Raw genomic sequence first — 22,371 nt, 5'->3', positions numbered from 1 at the left:
CTTATTCTTTTTGGTCATGTGAGATATCTATGCCTTTCTGGTTGTTTATTACAACAACCTTTCCAGCCTTGGTCAAAATTTTATCCTTCTGGGTTCGCATATCAAAGTCTCCAGCTCAAGCATGTATCATATTTTTACTAGAAACTTAAAATAGAAACAGAATTTTAGTGCTAAAGAGAATCTTAGCGATAATCTCAAGTTTATCACTTGAGGAGATGGAAAGTATACTTCTAAATCTTTCTAGTAAGCAGCCATTGACATTTTGCTTTGTCACACAATATTTAATATATTTATTTTCATCTTTGATTATTGTAAACATTCAGATAAAACCATTTTAGAATATTTTAAATACATAATATAATTTAGGGATTATTTTATTATTAGTATAAACTCACATATTATTTAAGCTGGGACATTCTCATTGGTCATGTTGACAAGGAGAAGAGAAAGCAGAAGAAAGTCCAAGTTCAGTAAGAACAACTGTTACATTTGTGCTGTGTGGTCACATCAACATGCATTTTGGCAGAAAATTTCCCATCAATTTGACGGATTTTGCTTGTGATAAATGTACTTCTAGAGAGCTCGCAACAATCCACTTAGTTAGAAATGGCTATTTCTGAAGTAATCCTTTCTGATTCGTTTTCAGTTCCAGATTTTCCCCTCCCTCCCTTGAAACTGTACCCTATAATCATTTAGATAAAACGTATTGGAAGCAGAGACTTGTAGCTTATTAAATACATAATCTCATTTTGTACTGGTTTTCCCTCTCCTGTTTTCATTTAGCAAGATTGTTAAGTTTATAGTTCTGTCTTCTTTCTGGAATTCAGGGGAAGCTTCTCTTTAACAGAGCTAGGTCAAATTCTTTATTGTTAACTGTCTCCAAAATGAATTCTTCATTGTTGACTGTCTCCAAAGCTTATGTTCCAGTTGTCAAGTCTTTGAGGAATTAAGTTAAAATACTCATTTTGTATATGCTGAAACTAAATTTAGGGGGATGAAAGCAGAAACTGGGAAGGTTTTAAATCTCTGTTGTAGGGCTTATTATGTTGGATGGGAATACCTAATTTTTTTCCCACATAATTTAAGTAAAGAGAATAAACATTTTAATGCAAATCCAAACCGAGAATTCATTTTATAGTGATCATTAACATTTATTTTATGCAGTGTTCCTTCTATATTTCTTAAATGCAAACACCACAGGAAAATCTTCTCATATGTGCTCATCACAGTGCATTTTGTCACATACTGAGTAGTTTGTATTTTGCAGTAGGTTAGTCAAGTGCTCGGAGAAGGAAATGGCAACCCACTCCAGTACTCTTGCCTGGAAAATCCTATGGACAGAGGAGCCTGGTAGGCTGCAGTCCATGGGTTCGCTAAGGGTCGGACACGACTGAGTGACTTCACTTTCGCTTTTCCCTTTCATGCACTGGAGAAGGAAATGGCAACCCACTCCAGTATTCTTGCCTGGAGAATCCTAGGGACGGCGGAGCCTGGTGGGCTGCCGTCTATAGGGTCGCACAGAGTCGGACACGACTGAAGTGACTTAGCAGTAGCAGTAGTAGCAGCAGTCAAGTGCTGACTAATGAACACCTGAAAAGCTCTGTGTGTTATTGGTGTCAGAAAATAAATTCAGTTGCTTTTATACACAAGCTAAGTCATACAGGCTAAGTTCATGTGAGTGATCAGGGAGGCATCTGACCTTTGTGCTCCATAGCTCTTTGCTGGAATTCTGAAAGTAAACTATGTAAATGATCTAAGATGTAAGTTTAAAAACTTCCTTTGGTTGAAAAACCAGGGGAACTATTGAATATTAGTAAGATGCTGCCATCTGTACCATATTGGATCACACCATACCCTAGTTCTGTGTTTGCTAATTACTTTGTGAAGCTGACATTACAATACTGCATACAGGTGAGAGAGTATTATAAAATGGTTTTAAGTTCTGTGTCTCTCGGGTTTCTAATCAGTACAATGGGGACAATACTGATATTTACATTACAGGTTTGTTGTTTTGGGGGCTTAATTAATTAAACCAAAGCCCATTCCTGGTGGCTCAAGGTAAAGAATCTACCTGCAATGCAGGACACCTAGAAGACCCGGGTTCGGTCCCTGGGTCGGGAAAATCCCCTGGAGGAGGAAATGGCAACCCCCCCATTATTGTTGCTGGGAAAATCCCATGGACAGAGGAGGCTTGCAGGCTACAGTCTATGGGCTCCCAAAGAGTCAGACACGACAAAGCATGCACTAATAGAGGTGCATATAGTAGGTGGTCAGCAAATCTTAATTAGTAACACTGAGAGTATGTCCAGCTTTTCTTTGTGTGTGTGTGTGTGTGTGTGTGTGTGCGCGTGCGTGCTGGTTTTTTTTTTTTTTTTTTGTATGAAAGAAAGTAAAAGTGAAGTCCCTCAGTCATGTCTGACTCTTTGTGACCCCATGGGCCGTAGCCTACCAGGCTCCTCCCTCCATGGGATTCTCCAGGCAAGAATACTGAAGTGGGTTGCCATTTCCTTATCCAGTGGATCTTCCCGACTCAGGGATTGAACCTGGGTCTCCCACATTGCAGGCTGAGGCTTTAACCTCTGAGACACATGATTAATTAGCACAATTCCTTGTTAGATAGTTACCTCTACAATTTGGCAATTAAACAGAGTCTCATTCATTTCTATTCCTTCTTCCCTGTCCCTGCCCCTCCCTCTCCCTCTCATTTCCCCCCCTTTCTTCCCTGCATTGTATTTCTTGTACTTGTTGTCTAGCTGGAGCAGTAATAGATTCAGGATGTAAATACTGCACTTTGAACTGTACCAGTTTGATTAGGAGACAGAATTTGGAGCTGTGTATTCCAGAGGAGGAAAAGGGACCCAGATGTCCCTTTGTTTAGTTTCTAATTTATGTTTTTTATAAAATTTTGATTAAATTTTGCAATGTATTTAAACACTGATTTTTATTTATTTATTTATTTAATTTATTTATTTTAGTTGGGGGCTAATTACTTTACAATATTGTAGTGGTTTTTGCCTTACATTGACATGAATCAGCCATGGGTTTACATGTGTTCCCCTTCCTGAACCCCCCTCCCGCCTCCCTCCCCATCCCATCCCTCTGGGTCATCCCATTGCCCCAGCCCTGAGCATTTGTCTCATGCATCGATTCACATATGATAATATACATGTTTCAATGCTATTCTTTCAGAACGTCCCACCCTCACCTTTTCCCTTAGAGTCCATAAGACTGTTCTATGCATCTGTGTCTCTTATTCTGTCTCTCATATAGGGTTATCATTACCATCTATCAAATTCCATATATATGCATTAGTATACTGTATTGGTGTTTTTCTTTCTGGCTTACTTCATTCTGTATAATGGGCTCCAGTTTCATCCACCTCAATAGAACTGATTCAAATGTATTCTTTTTAATGGCTGATAATATTCCATTGTGTATATGTACCACAGCTTCTTTATCCATTCGTCTGCTGATGGACATCTAGGTTGCTTCCATGTCCTGGCTATTATAAACAGTGTTGTGATGAACATTGGGGTACATGTGTCTCTTTCAATTCTGGTTTCCTCAGTGTGTATGCCCAGCAGTGGGACTGCTGGGTCATATGGCAGTTCTATTCCCAGTGTTTTAAGGAATTGCCACACTGTTCTCCATAGTGGCTGTACTAGTTTGCAATCCCACCAACAGTGTAAGAGGGTTCCCTTTTCTCCACACCCTCTCTAGCATTTATCGCTTGTAGACTTTTAGATAGCAGCCATTATGACTGGCGTGAAATGGTACCTCATTGTGGTTTTGAATTTGCATTTCTCCAATAATGAGTGATGTTGAGCATCTTTTCATGTGTTTGTTAGCCATCTGTATGTCTTCTTTGGAGAAATGTCTGTTTAGTTCTTTGGCCCATTTTTTGATTGGGTCATTTATTTTTCTGGAATTCAGCTGCAGAAGTTGCTTGTATATTTTTGAGATTAATTGTTTGTCTGTTGCTTCGTTTGCTATTATTTTCTCCCATTCTGAAGGCTGTCTTTTCACCTTGCTTATAGTTTCCTTCGTTGTGCAAAAGCTTTTAATTTTAATTAGGTCCCATTTGTTTATTTTTGCTTTTATTTCCAATATTCATGGAGGTGGGTCATAGAGGATCCTGCTGTGATTTATGTCGGAGAGTGTTTTGCCTATGTTTTCCTCTAGGAGTTTTATAGTTTCTGGTCTTACGTTTAGATCTTTAATCCATTTTGAGTTTATTTTTGTGTATGGTGTTAGAAAGTGTTCTAGTTTCATTCTTTTACAAGTGGTTGACCACTTTTCCCAGCACCACTTTTTAAAGAGATTGTCTTTTCTCCATTGTATATTCTTGCCTCCTTTGTCAAAGATAAGGTGTCCATAGGTGTGTGGATTTATCTCTGGGCTTTCTATTTTGTTCCATTGATCTATATTTCTGTCCTTGTGCCAGTACCATACTGTCTTGATGACTGTGGCTTTGTAGTAGAGCCTGAAGTCAGGCAGGTTGATTCCTCCAGTTCCATTCTTCTTTCTCAAGATTGCTTTGGCTATTCGAGGTTTTTTATATTTCCATACAAATTGTGAAATGATTTGTTCTAGTTGTGTGAAAAATACTGTTGGTAGCTTGATAGGGATTGCGTTTAATCTATAGATTGCTTTGAGTAGTATACTCATTTTCACTATATTAATTCTTCCAATCCATGAACACGGTATATTTCTCCATCTGTTTGTGTCCTCTTTGATTTCTTCCATCAGTAAACACTGATTTTTAAAATAAGCTTCCTATTTGTTTCTTCTTCTTTTATTTCCCCACCTAACAAGCAACCAGTTCACTGGGGTGTGAGGGAGGTCACTTTCCAACAAACGCCCATGGCCTCTGAATACGTAGCTTTCAGAGATGTGTGTATATAACAATGATTCCCTTGCCTGTCAACACACACACACACACTTTTTGTTGGCCTAGTAGGTAGGGATGAGCTAGTCAGCTAGTCTGATTGGTCAGTGGAAACCATAGAGATTACATATATTTCTTAAGGTATGTTTGCTGCTGCTGCTGCTAAGTCGCTTCTGTCCTGTCCGACTCTGTGCGACCCCATAGACGGCAGCCTACCAGGCTTCCCTGTCCCTGGGATTCTCCAGGCAAGAACACTGGAGTGGGTTGCCATTTCCTTCTCCAATGCATGAAAGTGAAAAGTGAAAGTGAAGTCGCTCAGTCGTGTCTGACTCCTAGCGACCCCATGGACTGCAGCCTACCAGGCTCCTCCATCCATGGGATTTTTCAGGCAAGAGTACCAGAGTGGGGTGTCACTGCCTTCTCCAAGGTATGTTTAGGTAAGTGTTATGACTATACTTTGAAGGTTAAGTGTTTTTAAAAATATATTATTATTTATTTATTTGGCTACCCTGGGTCTTAGTTGCAGCACGTGGGAATCTTCGATTTTGGTTGTGGCATGAGAGATTTTAGTTGTGACATGTGGGATCTAGGTCCCTGACTAGGGATGGAACCTTGGCACCCTGCATTGGGAGCATAGAGTCTTAGCCTCTGGACTACCAGGGATGTCTCTGAAGGTTAACTGTTAATTTCAGTTTTTTAGGGTGATGTTCATTCTTTGCTCATCTGGATTTTTCTCTGTGGATTTATTTTCTTGGTTTTAAAATTCTTCTGTATTGTTCTCTTTGACTACTAATTTCCTAATTCTCTACTCTCTTGCCCTCAGCTGAGCTGGCTGTGGTGTCCCTAAATGACTATTACATGTTCTCTTTTCTAAGATCAACCCTGTTTTTTCTTTGACTACTGATACTTCTTTAGCTGTCATTGAGTTTTTAGGTGCTCTCATTTCTTTGATATGTGATCTGTATATTGTTTAAGAGCACTGGCTTTCAAGAATCACAAATCTGGGTTCTCTAGATTTCATCTATTAACATCTGTAAGCCATGATTAAATTATATCAGTAAGCCTCAGGTTCCCCATTTGTAAAATGAGGATAAATAATGGAATATACATTAAGGGTTGTTGCATAAATTCAATCTTAAAATATTGGTGTGATATCTGGAACATAGTTAACCCTCAATAAAAGATAGCAATAATTATGCCTTTGTTGTTGGCATCTATGTTATGGCTTCCTATCCCTTCTCCTCTCTTACCATTTCAGCTTTGTGCTCACCAGTGTTCTGCCCCAGAGGTTCATTATGTCAAGGGTCCTCAACCTCTGGGATCCAATGCCTGATGTTCTGAGGTGGAGCTGATGTAATAACAATAGAAATAAATGTCATGTGCTTGTATCATCCCGAAAGAATCCCCCCACCCCAGCCCCAGTTCATGGAAAAATTGCCTTCCACGAATCCAGTCCCTGCTGCCAAAAAGGTTGGGGACTGCTGCTTTATGTGATGGACTGTTTCAGTGGTGGGAAGGGCTATTTTCAAACCTGAGAGAGATTATATTTAAACTGAGGAATTACCAGCTTCCAATAATTCATTTGAGAAATGTGTAGCTGCTCCAAGGACCATTAGTTAGGTATTGTAAAGTGAGATTGAGGGATTTGGGGGCTGATCAAGGTAAAAAGATATGACCACAAGATGACAGTAGTACACAGTGAGCTTTATTTGGGTGACACTTTGGCATATTTGGCTTCCTTGGTGACTCAAACGGTAAAGAATCTGCCTTCAGTGTGGGAGACCCAGGTTCAATCCCTGGGTCAGGAAGATCCCCTGGAGGAGGACATGGCAACCCACTCCAGTACTCTTGCCTGGAGAATTCCATGGACAGAGGAGCCTGGCCGGCTGCAGTCCATGGGGTTGCAAAGAGTCAGACGCGACTGAGTGATTAACACACATTGATGATATGGCCATTAAATAAGTAAATTTGCTGAAAATAAGCATAACATTTTTTAGCAAATAGAATGATACTTGATGAGAACTCAAGGAATTTTGTAAAACACCTGGCTATATTAATTTGGGACTAGAACTCATGATAATACAGTAAGAGAAGTTCTATATATAAATCTTAAAGCACATCTATATTTGTATTTCAGTGATCTACTGATTATAAGTATTTCTGTCAGTTTCATAGTAACGTTTTTCAACCTTCCCAATCCCTAATTGACTAACCTGTTAGGAAACCAAATGACTTAGTGCAGAAAATAGAAATTTGAACAAATGCTATAATAAGTTGGGAACTTCCCAAATTGCCCTCTGTAGCTTAGACTTTCTCTGCTTTAGCAAAGAGCACTGCTCATTGATATCTGAGTGTTACTGGCAAGTTTAAGATGGCTGGAGTATTATATGCTGAGATGTATATGTATCTTTTACTGGTTTTTAGGAACCTTCAGGAAAGAACTTGATTTTTCTGGTCAGCAGCATTTGTTGGTATCAAAGAATTGCAGAAGAGGTTAATAGCCCCATCATACTTTTCAGCTTTGTGCAGCATGTGATCTACATATTGATTGATAGGAGATACCACTGTTGTCTTAAAGTCTAGATGGAACTGGAAAAGAATTTTTTTTTTAATATAGAAATCATTTGACTGAAAAATGTCTGTGATTTTGCAATATTTAAAAAAAAAGGGAAAGTTTGAGTCATCCTTTTTGTCCTGTACATGTGTAAGGACCATTATAGTAGTTTTTGAGTTGCCTATACCTTCTCAGGCAAAAAGTTAATTGGTTTTTATATTGTAATTGATAAAGTGATTACATGTTACATACAGGGCTTCAGAGGCTAATATAGTTGCTAGTTTAGTTTTATAGTTGCAGTTCTTTTTTTAAAAACTTTATTGAAGTATAGTTGATTTACAGTATTCTATTAACTCCAGATATATAGCAAAGTGACTCAGTTATACAAGTATATATATTATTTTCATATTCTTTTCCATTATGGTTTATCACATGATACTGACTGTAATTCTCTGTGCTATACAGTAGGACCTTGTTGTTTAACAGGTGTAGTTGAGACTTCCCTGGTGGTCCAGTGGTTAAGAATCTGCCTTGCAATGCAGAGGATGAGGGTTTTATCTGTGCTTGGGGAACTAAGATCCCACATGCCACAGAGCAGCTAAGCCCACACACCACAACTACTAAGGCCATGCACCACAACTAGAGAGTCTTTGCACCACAATGATAGATCCCGCATGACACAATGAAGATCCCACATGCTGCAACTAAGGACCAAACACAGACAATAAATAAATAAATATTAATAATATTTGAAGTTCTTAACTCCACCTCAGTTGATTCAAAACATGAAAAGTCGATTGTGAAAAACACTGTTAGAGTGAAAGAAGTTTGAGGTCTATCAGAATAAACACTAATATACTTGTTGCTTTGCCTAAAATCATAAAAAAGTCAGGAATTTAAAACTACTTGTTAGTTTGTGATGATAGTATTTGTAAAACAGAGTGACATAAATGAGATTTTTCTGCAATGTATTATTTTATTTTGACAGAATTTCTGTCACTATCTTCAGATGGAATTCCTTATCTAAATGGAAACTAAGTAAAGAACCATTTAAGGAACCCTATAGGATAGAAGCTTTAAAGGGAGTTATCAGTAATCAACATAGAATCTGAAGCCAGTGAGGAAAATGGAAGGTTACCAGATTTAATAATTTTTTGCTAATCCTAAATTCTTTGAAAGATCCTTTTGAAGTTTTCTGAAATTTTAAATCATTTTTGTCTACCATATAGTCATGGTTTGCTTATGTTTTTAAGTGTTCAGTATTTGTTATAATTAGTTATTTCAAACGTCCTTCCTGTATGAGTCCAAATAAACTATTTTTGTTTTTCATGGGGGAAAGGTTGTCCACATTCACTTGGGAAGTCATTTCTACTAGTTGTACCTTGGGAAACCTGAGTTCCTGGAGTTAAACACCTGCTACACAATTGAACTTTTAGATGACAACCCGTTTCTGATTTGGGAATTGTTTACAAATTCAAGAATATTAGCTAAAAGTACTAATAGTGAAATTAAATCATTGGTTGATTCTAGTTATCTTTTCCTCCAAAAAGTATGTTGTAATAATACCTTATTCACAACTCAGATATAATTTTCAGTTTTAGGCGATTCATACTCTTGAATCTTTGTGTTAGTTGCTCAGTCGTGTCCCACTCTTTGCAATCTCATGGACTATAGCCCACCAGGCTCCTCTGTCCATGAAATTCTCCGGGCAAGAATACTGCAGTGGGTTGCCATTTAGAGGAGTGACTTATTTTGTTTTGTCAGATTAATTTTGCAGCTACATCAGAAAACTAAATGATGTGGTTATTTATAAAAGCTTCTTGAAGTAGATACATGGCAAGTCATTCTGAGGTGAAATATCTCCAGTGATAATCATAGCCATTTAGAGGTTGTTTTGTATTAAAAAGCTCAGAGGGTAACGCATCTGCCTACAATGTGGGAGACCCGGGTTCGATCGCTGGGTCAGGAAGATTCCCTGGAGAAGGAAATGGCAACCCACTCCAGTACTCTTTCCTGGAAAATCCCAAGGGCGGAGAAACCTGGTAGGCTCCAGTCCATGGTGTCACAAAGAGTCGGACACGACTAAGCGACTTCACTTTTCACTTTCACTAATCACAACAGATATTAAATTACTCTATTTAATAGAAGCAACGATCATATGTCTGCTTATAATTGCTACAATAACTCTCATAATGTTAAGCAAAATTATATATAGTAACTGCCTTCTCTCTATTCCCATTGCTACCATTATAGCCTAAGCTCTTATCACCTCACAACTAGATCTCTCTCTCTCTCTGGTTCTCTCCTCTGTTTGCATCTACAATTCCATAAATCATGACAGGTTTGGGTGCAATCAGTGCTAGAAACGGGAACAAAATTGAGGACACAGTGGGGACCAAAAGAGACCTAGTCTTCACTGCACTGAATTTATAGAATAGCAGGGAATACTGGCATAGATAGGGAATTATAATTTGATGACTGGAATGTGTTCTAAAGGGAGAAGTCAGGAACCATGGGGGACTATAACAGGACCAGCTTCAGCTCAACTGAGACCTACAGAGGTGAGTAGGAGATGGCCAGATAAAGAAGGGGGCATGGGGTGAGTGCTGTGAGCAGAACAAAGTCTACATGGAAAGGCTAAGATTGAAAAAGAACTTGTGTTCTAACCAGTATTGTTATATATGATGAAGGCAGATTTCAGGATGTAGATAGAAGTTTTAGAGCTTGAGTTCTACTCAGACCTAAATGCTAATTGCAACTGTGTAATTTATTTTCTTTTAATATATTTGTGCATTTAGGCAAATAACTTGGTGACTGCAAACCTTGATTTCCTGACCTGTCAAATAGGACAGTAAATTCCTACGTCATATAGGATTACTGTGAGGATTTAAATGTGGAACGCATGTAAAGCTCTTGGTGTAGTGCTTGGCATAAAATAAATGCTCAGTACATTGTGGCTAGTATTTAGATAGAATAGGTCAAACTTGCTTTCTCTGCAAGCCTCCTTTTTAGCCTGTGATTCCTTCCTCAGTCTATTCTGAATATTACAGCCTACAGCCCTTCTCTGAAATGCTAAAATCTGAAAGCTCTGAAAACAGAATTTTATCATTAGGCCACGAAACCCAGCCTGGCTTGAGGCCGTAGATAAACTTTACTTATCCTGTTTTGTTGAGTATTCATGTTTCCCTGCTAACCTTGAATGCATTTCATTTAGCGTGCCAGCCAAGATCCCTCTGGGTGTGTTTTGTAATATATGGTACCCATACCATATGCCTTTCTTAAATATGAATCACTTTGAATTCCAAAACACATCTGACTTCAGGGGTTTCAGAGAGGAGATCGTGGACCTGTACCACCTGAAATCATCTTTCTAAAATACCCCCTTCTCCATCTCTCTCTGAATCAGGACCTTCGATGGCTGTCGGACAGCCTGGACTACTCCTTGTGGTTTTCAAGACCATCTCCAGTCTGTCCCCTCTGTCAACTGAAAAAAAAATACATATATATATATATATATATAGCCTTAAGGTTGAGAATTATGTTTTGTTGGGCAGAATTTCTGAGGACTTAAGCCCAGGAGACAGACTCTCAGATAACCCTGAGGAAGTACTCCAAAGAGGTAAGGGAGGAGTCAGGATATTAGAGTTTTGCAACAAAAACCAGGAAGTCACAACATCAAAAATTTACTGTGACTTAAAGAAAACCAGATATCACGTTATGAATTTAGCGTGTTTCTAGGTATGGGAAGATGCAGGAGTCTGGGCTCACTGAGATCATCCCTTCCATGTGCACCTTAACTATCTAGGGTCAGTATTCTGCTCTCCTCCATCGTGAGTCCCCTCTGCGTGCACAGCCGGGGCTGCTGCAGTGGCTTTTGGCTTGATGGCAGCAACATCCTTTGTTTACTGATCTGGCAGGTGACATTTTTCATCCACACCATGCTACTTACTTGAAATTTAATACACTCTAACTTGAACCCTTTGTTTCCTAAGGCTGCTTCCCTAAAGTAAAATGTTAACGCTGCTCCCCAGCTCACTTCCTTTTCCTCCTCTTTTTCTGGCTATTCAAATCCTACCCAGCTATTAGGATATAATTCTTTATAGTTTCTTAATGGGGTTGCAAAGAGTCAGACATGACTGAGCAACTAACACTTTCACTTTTTTTTTCAATGAAACTATATTTATTTCTTCTCTGAATTCCTATTATACTTAATTTATTCACCACATATTTGAGCAGGTATGATGTGCCAGCTACTGTTAAGTGTTGGGGATCCAGAAGTGATTAAGACAGGAAAATTAAAGGCTCTGCTGTTATGGAACTTGTTTTGTAGAAGCTGGAACATAAATAAGTAAATAGATAAGTGAACAGATGATTTCAGGTAGTGGTTTTGCTATGAAAATGATAAGGCAGGACATGGGACAGTGCCTGTGGAAGAGGAGGAGGAACACATACCTCAGAATCTCCCCTGTGGTTATTTTTCACTCCCTGGTTAGATTGTAAATGCCTTAAGGGTGGAGTCACACCTTAACTTTTCTGAGTCACAAAATGCTGAGCCTGTGATGAGTTCTCAAACAATGTTTGGTAGAAGCATCTGTCTTTCTTTAAAAAAAAACCCAGAAGGTAAAAATTCATTTATTAAATATCGAGCCCCACTTGGCTAACTCACTGATCTAAGAATATCTATTATGTACAAAGTACTATGCTGGGCAAAGCTGGCTTTCTTTTCATTTCTGTTGCTTTTTATTTGTAGAATAAGAAAGAATTTTCATGTCCCAACAGTTTTCCCATTTGAAATGGTTTAATATCTGCAGAAGGAGGTACTACTCTGAAAAATCTGGATTATTCCTGCGATTGTTTCTAATTAATTCAAGTACTAATTGACTTCCAGTTCATTAGCATGAATTTTAAGGCCTAACCAGCAAACATACATTTCTTTTTAAAAAATTTTTATTTCTATATTAATTTCTTTTGATTGAGGTATAGTTGATTTACAGTGTTGTGTTAGTTTCTGGTGTATAGTGAGGTGATTCAGTTATACATGCATACATACATATATGTATTCTCTTTCAGATTATTTTCATTATAGTTTATCACCTGGTATTGAACATAGTTCCCTGTGCTATATAGTAGGACCTAGTTGATTATTTCATATATAGCAGTTTATATCTGCTAATCCCAATCCCTAATTTATCCCTCCCCCCACCTTTCCCTTTTGGTAACCATAAGTTTGTTTTCTAAAATACAAGTTTCTTAAACACTTCACCCCTAGTCCTTAAGCTACACAGAAACTAAATTACACAGAAGAGACAGCTGGATTCCCATATCATAGGCATCCCTCTTGGTAGTTAAAGGTTGAAGTTCATGGCAAGACAAGTAATTTAAGCTTGAGAAGAACTTGTGACAGAGTTTTGAAACTTACCCAGTGAGTTAACATGGTCTTTTGCTTCATGAAGAAAACTGAAGCCCTATACTGTGGTGTCATATTCAATTTCTGGTAGATACACATTTTGTTCTTTATATTGAAAGAACATCCTGAGAGGCAAATCCCAAAAGGAGTTTTTTTCTTGTCTTAAAAATGGTGGAAAGAATTATGATTTGTAATAGCCAAGAGCTCTGGTGGGTTAATGGCTACCCACTCCAGTATTCTTGCCTGGAGAATTCCATGGACAGAGGAGCCTGGCAGGCTACAGTCCAAAAGGTCGCAAAGAGTCGAATACAACTGAGCCACAAACACTTTCACTTTCACTTCACTGGTGGATTGAATTTTGAGGCTTTTGATATGACAGTACTTCTGAGATGGTGTCCTTTTGGTTACAGAAATAGAAAAGTATTGCTCTATTAAAATGATGAAATGGACACTTTGAGATGCTCCCAACATCAAAGTAAGGTGGAGAATTGGAGCTTAATGCCTGCAACTTAATCTTCTCAACTACCAGGCTTTTGTCCTTTGAGGTCAGGGCCCTGTCTCTTTAAATCCCAGTGCCTAACACACTGCCAGCTGATCTATCTTCTGTTTGTAAGTGTTAATGGTGATAGAAGAATACAGTACCTAAGGGGACATGTGGACATCTGAAAATGCCCCTAACTGTTAGAAAAGAGATGAAAGAATGTTTTGGGAGTAATTTTAAATATAGACAGTAATAGTTCAATGGTTTTGAAAGCCCAAAATTTTTCCTCCTGTCTTCTTAGAATCAAACCTCTATCTACATAGATCTCAGTTCTAAAAATCAGATATATCTTTCCTGGTGAAACAAACACAACAGAGAGATACTCAATTAAAATAGTCTTTGTAGTAAAGGATTTGAATGGGACCAAACAATGTTCAGCTTGGTTGCCAGGTGGTTAAATAGCCTTAGATTGCCTTGATTGGTGTTACTGATTTGTAAAGTTCAGGGTGAATCCGGGATCTGAAAGGTTGAAAGGCAGTGCTTTGAAGAATAATTACTTCCTTCTATGACTGCTCGGTTCAGTTTAGTCGCTCAGTCATTTCCGACTCTTTGCTTCCCCACGGACTGCAACACACCAGGCCTCCCTGTCCATCACCAACTCCCGAAGTTTACTCAAACTCATGTTCATTGAGTCAGTGATGCCATCCAACCATCTCATCTTCCTCCCGCCTTCAATCTTTCCCAGCATCAGGGTCTTTTCCAATGAGTCAGGTCTTTGCATCAGGTCGCCAAAGTATTGGAGTTTCAGCTTCAGCATCAGTCCTTCCGTGGACTATACAGTCCATGGAATTCTCCAGGCCCAGAATACTGGAGTGGGTAGCCTTTCCCTTCTCCACGGGATCTTCCCAACCCAGGGATCGAACCCAGGTCTCCCACATTGCAGGCAGATTCTTTACCAGCTGAGCTACCAGGGAAGCTCTATGACTGCTGCTGATCTGAATAAGTATTGGTCAAGGATGTCATCTAGAGATTTCAAACTCTGGGTCAGTGGTTGAGATGGATGGCCTTTCTTAAAGGCTCCTCTTAATTGGGTAGTATATGGAGGTTGTAATACAGTACTACCCGATCAGTCCTCTCAGGATTTCTCTATTGTGATTGTTCTTTTATTCATCTGATCTTCATCTAAACTACAACCTCCCTAAGGCACATGCTCATCTTGTTTATGATTGTATTCCTAGTGCCCAGCTCTGAATAGGTACATAGTAGGTGCTCAAATATTTGCTCAATTGAATTGAACATGTTTTTCTATATCACATTGCCTCCACCTTTCTTAGAGATTAAGAAACTTAAGCTGGGTAAATAATTGCCTCTTCATTTTTATTGTGATGACCAACTTATTTTCTCTAAAAGAGGAGAAACTAGTCAAATAGTGCGGCTAAATTTTTGAGTTGGTGGTGAGAGTTTTGAATTATATGCAACTTAGTCATCCAATTTCTGTGGTACTAGAGGAGCCTGGCAGGCTGCAGTCCATGGGGTCACTGAGTCGGACACGACTGAGCAACTCCACTTTCACTTTTCACTTTCATGCCCTGGAGAAGGAAATGGCAACCCACTCCAGTACTCTTGCCTGGAGAATCCCAGGGACAGGGGAGCCTGGTGGGCTGCCGTCTGTGGGGTCGCACAGAGTCGGACACGACTGACACGACTTAGCAGCAGTAGCAGCAGAGTAATTGAAAGATGTTTATAAAACATTGTATTACCATGTGACATTAGCCATAAGAGAGTTGAACCTTTACATCTTGCTGTTTTTGTTAATTTCTGCCTGATTGGCAAAATTAAAACTTTATTTTATTGCAATAATGACTCCTGTATTTCAATCAGAACTTCAACATTAGAGTTTTATAAGTAAATCAGCCCTTTTTCTTATTCTTAAGGGGTTGAGACTCTGGAGTGAAACTTTTACAATTATTCCGTACTCAGAGAGTACTGTAGTAAGTTATATTTAATATAACCGATCATAAATGAAGTTTCATAAACTCTTAATTGCTTGACTAATTCACAAGTGTATTGCTTTTCTAGAGTTGATTTTAATGAAAATATATGGTCACTATACTTATTGGTATAATATGCCCTCATCCTAATGACCATTATAGTTAGATTTGCACAATAAAAGCTTACTAAAATGACTTCAGTCAGTGCTTTTAATTTCAGGGGTGTGACTCTAATAAACATTTTTGGGTGATCTTTTTTGTTGTTGTTTTAACTCCATAGTAGCTCTATAGTTTGTACACAGGAGTAAAATTCATAATATCTGCTTGCAAGTGGTGTGAGAGATGCATGCACATGTATAAATTACATTCAGATAAAATTTGAGAGCTCATCCCTGTAGGACATTATTATAAATGAGACTGTATCTTAATACAACCATTTAAAAATGTTTTAAAGGTCAATTCACATAAAAAATGACTGTGATTTAATCTTGTTGAAGAGATAACTCGTTATAGCTCTCTGAACTTTTTTTCATGTTGATGGTGTTTTTGTTATTGTTCTCCTTTTGTACTTTTCTCTCTTTTTTATTTATTTATTTTTGCTTTAGTTATGTTTACCAGTTTATTATAAAGGATATTGTAAAGGATACAAATGAACAGCCAAATGAAGAAGTATATAGGGCAAGATCTAACAAGCACAGGATCTTCTGTCCAGATGGAATTTGAGGTGTGCCACCCTCCCAGTACATGGATACATTCACCAACCTGAAATATTTCTGAACCCTATAGTGTAGGGATTTTTATGGCAGTTTCATCACTGTATACGTGATTGATTGACACAATCCACAGTCCCTCTCCCCTCCCCAGAGGATGGAAGGGTGGGGCTGAAAGTTCCAAGTTTCTAATCGTGGCTTGATCTTTCTGGTGACCAGCCCCATTCTGAAGCTGTTCAGGAGCTTGCTAAGAGTTGCCTTATGAGAACAAAGGATTTTTCTGTCATCAAGGAAATTCCAAGGGATTTAGGAGCTCTGTGTCAGGAGCCAGGGGAAGAGACTAAACCTATTTATTATGTCACAGAGGGATAAATGAATATGTGGCTACATGAATGGAAAAGTGAGTTCATGGGCACATGGGTAAATGAATGGATGAATAGGTGGATAGATAATGGATATATATAAACAAATGGCGAGGTAGAATGGAGGTGGATACGTGGATAGATGGATGTTGTCTGGTGAATAGGTAGATGACATGGATTTTTAAAAGTCTTTTAATTAGCAGAAATTAACTTGCATCCAGAGCACTGGCTACAAAGATGTCTTTATATTTTTCTACTTCCTCTTGCTTTTCCCCTCTTCTCCATCTTTTAAATTAATTTGTATTGGAGTACAGTTGCTTTACAATGTTGTGTTAGTTTCTGCTGTATAGCAAAGTGAATTAGTTATACATATATCCACTCTTTTTTAGATTTCCTTTCCATTAAGTCACCACAGAGCATTGAGTAGAGTTCCTTGTGCTATGTAGTAGGTTCTCATTAGTTAATGCTTTTATACGTAGTAGTGTATATATGTCAATCCCAATCTCCCAGTTCATCCCACTCCCCTTGATATCTATATGTTCCTTTTTCTTCTTTGACTAATGTGTAAATACAGTTGTGTGGCAGAAATAATTTATTTTCTAATGCAGATAATTTAAGTGTAATTTATATAATAATTTCAATGTATTTTTGATGTGCAGTGGCCAAAATTACCTCCTCCTAAATAGCAAACTCTTCAAATGTCCTTAAAGATTTTTCTTTTCAATAGACTACATTTGTCTCTCTCTCTCTTTTTTTTTCTGAATAGTTGTAGAGTTCTAAGTAATGGTATCAAGAAGATATTTATGACAGCAGAGTTTTACATGAGGGAAATCTATGAGAAAAATATCCATATCAGTCAAATGTGCATAGTTATATAGGATATACACTCTAGTTGAATGAAACTTATAAATCAAGAAATCATAAGCAAAGTATTTTTCTTTATGGTTCTCTGTCACAAGTAATTGGGATAATTTTTTATGTGAATATAATTTCCTCTTTGTCTTAAGGTGCTTTATCATTCAAAGATGCCTTTTAGGGAAAAAAGTCTTAAGAAGACAGTAAACAAAGCATAATTCTCCTCCGTTTTTGATCAGGGGCCCACATTTGGCTTATTAATAACCAACTTTAAACTCAAGGGAAGCTCTAGAAGTAGAAATGTACCTAGCTGGAAGGGCATTCCAATAGAGGGAAGAGTGGGTTTTCAAACAGGACATAGGTATGTCATGGGAAAAGGATTACCATTTTTACATAGCATATGATCATGAAGGAAGATGTAGAAGGTAGCCTAGGGCTGAATAATACAGGACTTTGAATGCTGTATTAAGGGTATTAGTCTTTATTCTGTCAGGAGCCATTAAATACAGATGGGCAAGCAATAGTCATTTATAGTTTTTTATTGAGTTCTGTGTGCCAAGCACTGCTCTAGGCATTAGGTTTACATCCCTTAACCAAACAGATGAAAATCTCTGTTCTTATGGAGCTCACATTTTTAGTGGGAAAAGTAGACAAAAATAAATTATAGACTATGTGAGAAAGTGGTAAGTTTTATTGATAACAGGAAAAGCAGAGTGTGGTAAAGCAGGTTAAGAATGTGTGGAGGGGACGGGTATTTCCGTTTAAATAGGATGGACAGAGTAGGACTCCCTGAGCAAGAACTTGAAAGGGGAAGAAGTGATGGAGGAGGCTATATGGATTACAGAAAAAATCCTTCCAGGCAAAGAGAAGAGACAGTACATGTGGCTTATTGCCTTCTTGGGGAACGGTGAAGTGGTTTGTGTGACTGGAGCTGAGTGAGTGAAAGAAACAGTAGTAGGAGATGAGGTCAGAGGGATATGGAGAGTGTGCAGCTCCATAGGGCCTTGCAGGCTCTTGTAAGGACTTTGACTTTCACTGGGAGTGAAAATAGGGCGCCATTGGAAAGTTTTGAGCAGAGGAGTGATATGATCTGACTTTTTTTTTTTTTTCCTAACTAAAGTCCATGGTTTATTCAGATTTCCTTAGCTTTTTCTTTCTTTCTTTTTTGGACCGGAAAGTAGGATTTATTGCTGTGTGTAAGGAGGGGACAGCACCAAGGCTTGCATGAGTGCAGGGGCCGCCATTTGTCCAGAGGGCCAGGATTAGGGATGTATTTGACCACATAGCCATATGGGATGAGCCGCTTTTCTGCCACCATGTTTTCAATTTCATCCATATTAAATTTAGTAATTCCCCACTTCTTGGAGATGTGAATCTTCTGGCGACCAGGGAACTTGAACTTGGCCCTGTGTAGGGCTTCAATTACATGCTCATTGCTCTGCAGCTTGGTACAGATGGATGTTATGACTTGGGCAAAGTGGACCCTGGCCACTGTGCCCTGGGGCTTTCCAAAGGCACTGCATGTACCAGTCTGGAGCCTAGATTGAGGACAGCATGCCAATCATGAAGGTTCACTGGCAAGGGTTGTCTCCAAGGTCCCTTAGGGAAACTTGTAAGGCAACGGCTACATACACTACTGAGGAGGCTGCTGTTTATAGCCATTGCACACTGGGCCCCAGTGGGGAAAGAGCACGGTTAGTTTAACTGGCTGCAAACTGACTTGGGTTTTAACAGTGTCACTTCGTCAGTGTGTTCAGAATTAACTGTAGCAGGGTAACCTGGAAATAGGGACATAGGCTAGGGGGCTGTTACAGAAATCTAGGAATGAGGTGATGCAATGGCAACTTGAAGCAGATCTTTGCTTTAAGAATGTTACTTTGGCAATGAGGAGAGAATTGTGGCAGAGATAATTATTATGAGGCCACTGCCATGGCTAGACTCTAAATGGATGGGTTGTGTGAGAATGAAGAAGCAACTGCAGAAAGATCACCATGGAACATGACAACTGTTTGGCTATAGGGAATTAAGGAGAGGGAGGTGATATGGAAGACTTAAAACTGGAGGAGTGGGATTCAGATGGTACCCTTACCATAAATGCGACCCTTCGTTTTGAAAGTCTGTCCTAACTCTTTGTGGTCATCCTTTGTGCTTATGTAATGTTTCTTCTAGGTTATTAATTGTCTACTCACTTTTTGCTACTATATTTGCCCTCCTATTACCCACCTTCCAGAGCTGAGAGAAGAGCTCTGATTCTTAGAATTGTGGCAGTATTAAGGTATAATTAACAATTAAGAATAATGAAAGACCAAAGAATCTAAATTTATATTTAGTTTGTATGTGAAGAATAGCTGGTTGAAGAACATTAGTATATGTTGGTTAAAGTGAATTCAGTAGATGATACGTAAGACGTGTTAGGCAAAGACTTTGGTTGGCAGGGGAATGCTCTTCAAGATGATGCTTGACCTTCTGTTAATGGTGACAAAAGGAAGTTACCCAAAGGAAAATTAAACTAATGGGGCTTGGGGCATATCTGTGAATTTTAGATTAGCATGAACTGTTTCAATTCAGTAGTTCAACCCTAATATCCTACTGCTGCTGCTGCTGCTACTGCTAAGTCGCTTCAGTCGTGTCCGACTCTGTGCGACCCCATAGATGGCAGCCCACCAGGCTCCGTCGTCCCTGGGATTCGCCAGGCAAGAATACTGGAGTGGGTTGCCATTTCCTTCTCCAGTGCATGAAAGGGAAAAGTGAAAGTGAAGTCGCTCAGTCGTGTCCGACTCTCAGCGACCCCATGGACTGTAGCCTACCAGGCTCCTCCATCCATGGGATTTTCCAGGCAAGAATACTGGAGTGGGTTGCCATTTCCTTCTCCAGTGTATGAAAGGGAAAAGTGAAAGTGAAGTCGCTCAGTCGTGTCCGACTCTCAGCGACCCCATGGACTGTAGCCTACCAGGCTCCTCCACCCATGGGATTTTCCAGGCAAGAGTACTGGAGTGGGGTGCTATACAGCTTAATTATATCAACTGAAGAGGCTGTTGACCGTTGACTTAAAGTTAGTATCTAGTAACAATCATATCTGTGGTCTGTGGTTGAGTCATTTAGCCTCCACAAGGTTCAGTTCCATCATTTGTAAATTGAGAGGTTTTGATCATATTATCTCAAATTTCATCCAATTTAATAGTGTCTAACTCCATTTGGTGGAATTTAATATGGAAAAAAATGTTAATTTCAAAACGGAGAGTGGGGGTGGGAGAAGAGAATTCAAGTTTCTTCCCATAAGACAAAGTGGAAATGTTGCTAGCGATGGTTTTTGTTTCTGTCCCCCATGATTAAACTGTCAACATATATTCAATTGAGATACAGATTTAAAGCATTCAAGACATGTGTATACCTTACCTTAGAGAACTGACTAAATTAAATCTATTTCCCCTGAATTTACACTCTTACTTTGAAGATACATATATGCTTCCAATCTTGAGTTTATAATCCCAAAGGATGGGAAAAAAAAAGAAAAGCAGTGGTTGCTTGAAGAACTGTAGAACTAATAAATAACGCAGGTGGACAGGTACATATTTGAATGGTAGCAGGGTAAGGAGGCACTTTTGAGACTTTGACATTTCTCACTCTGATTTTGCATTACAGGAAATCATGAAGCTTGTCATTGTGCATAGAACAGTTTTCTGTACCCCACTGGGAAAATTAAAGAGAAATGACCAGGTAGAGATAGTCTTAGGGTGAATTTATCTCTCCTAAAAAGGCTTCAGTTGTGATATAAATACTCCCCCTTACTTTCTTTTTTATAGGCAGTAAAGATTGATTGTGGTTTGTGTCAGCAGGATGTGATAAAGACATAGTACAAAGATGTAGTAATGTAGATCCTTGAGGGAATCAACAGATTAAAAGTAGACAAAGAACTACATTTATAATAGCATATTTGTCCCAACTGATGGAGGGGAGGATGATCTTTAATATCATTTAGTTGGTGGTATTTGAATATGATTTTATGAGACCCTGTGACCAAATACTTCTCACTTAAAACTCCTACTAGAATTCTTCCCACCAGTGAGCCACATGTTTTTCTTAGTTAAAAGGGGTGTGAGCATGCATGATGTACATCATTCAGCTTCTATTGTAGGAAATAAATGTGCAGGATGTTGTAGAAGGGTGGATTTCTGTTCCTAATACGATTTAAAAAAATCTGATTAGTTCCTAATCACATCTCTTAACTAGCACTTCAACATACTTCAACATATTTATAATATAACAGCTTTTGTGCTCGTCTTATGTTATTCTAAGATCTTGAAGTATCTTCTGAATCTTGGAAGATTACTAAGTTGTTAGCTGTTACCTTGCTTACTTTAGTATTGCTTTATTACTGTAGTATTGCTGTACTCTGATTCTTCAAGTAGTTATGCCTATATATGCTGTATGGTAATTTTAATTAGTCACTGTATCTTCTTAACTGGAATGTACCATTTCTAATGATTCTCAACGTTAGAAGTAGAAAACCACATGCAAAAAAAAGTGTTGGAGGTTTTAGGCATGGGCACATATTAATAGAATCGGTAAGTTCAATGTTATCTAGAATATTTATAAGTGTTCTGTAAATATCTATCCATAACTGAATTCTAGACGGAGCTGTTTCATTGTATTTCACTACAATTAGATGTGACATTTTTCCTATTGTTCATGTTTTTAAAAAATTTATGTCTCTTAAAAATATGATTATGCATGCTAAAAGTTTGAAAAATCTTGACAGGGCTTATAACTTTGTTATGTCACGTTTGAACACTGTGGTAGTGATATGTGATCCAAATCTGACTTTGGGAATTTGGGAGTCATCTTCAAAAACAAAGAGATACCCCCTCCACCAAATCGTCATTTTTAATCCTTAAAAAGATTTTTTCTCTTGCAAAGAATTTTTGTGTTTATATGATATATTTAAATTTTCTAATTCTTTTTGAAGAGTTTTAGTTGATAAAATAAAAAATGAGAATCATTCAGGTATTTTCTTGTTTGATCTGTGAATTTCTCTTATCTGACAGGTTTTTTTTTTTTTTTTTTGGTTTTAATAGAACATTCAAATAAAAACTTTGGCAGATGATGTGGTAAGGTGGACTTAG

General features: G+C 38.4%; 1 protein-coding gene and 1 non-coding gene across 16 annotated transcripts in view; one reads left to right on the top strand and one right to left on the bottom strand.

The window, feature by feature from the left end:
- Nucleotides 1–22,371, top strand: part of DIAPH2 (diaphanous related formin 2) — a 952,992-nt gene that overhangs the window by 42,933 nt on the left and 887,688 nt on the right. For 9 of the 15 annotated variants that reach the window (XM_081565323.1, XM_081565327.1, XM_081565334.1 and 6 more), the window contains exon 2: nt 22,324–22,356. The exons of the other annotated variants lie outside the window; for them this stretch is intronic. In XM_081565323.1, the coding sequence (XP_081421449.1) occupies nt 22,324–22,356 (33 nt within the window). The remainder of the gene's footprint in view (nt 1–22,323; nt 22,357–22,371) is intronic. 15 annotated transcript variants of the gene reach the window in all.
- LOC145537287 (small nucleolar RNA SNORA70) lies at nt 18,831–18,962 on the bottom strand. Its single transcript, XR_014076311.1, has one exon. It is a non-coding gene; the product is annotated as a small nucleolar RNA SNORA70 (small nucleolar RNA).

The sequence above is a fragment of the Giraffa tippelskirchi genome, chromosome X (genome assembly GCF_054371585.1).
Source record: "Giraffa tippelskirchi isolate mGirTip1 chromosome X, T2T-mGirTip1v1.2.pri, whole genome shotgun sequence".
In the NCBI taxonomy this organism is placed as follows: Eukaryota; Metazoa; Chordata; class Mammalia; order Artiodactyla; family Giraffidae; genus Giraffa; species Giraffa tippelskirchi.
This window is presented reverse-complemented; position numbering and strand designations above follow the sequence as displayed.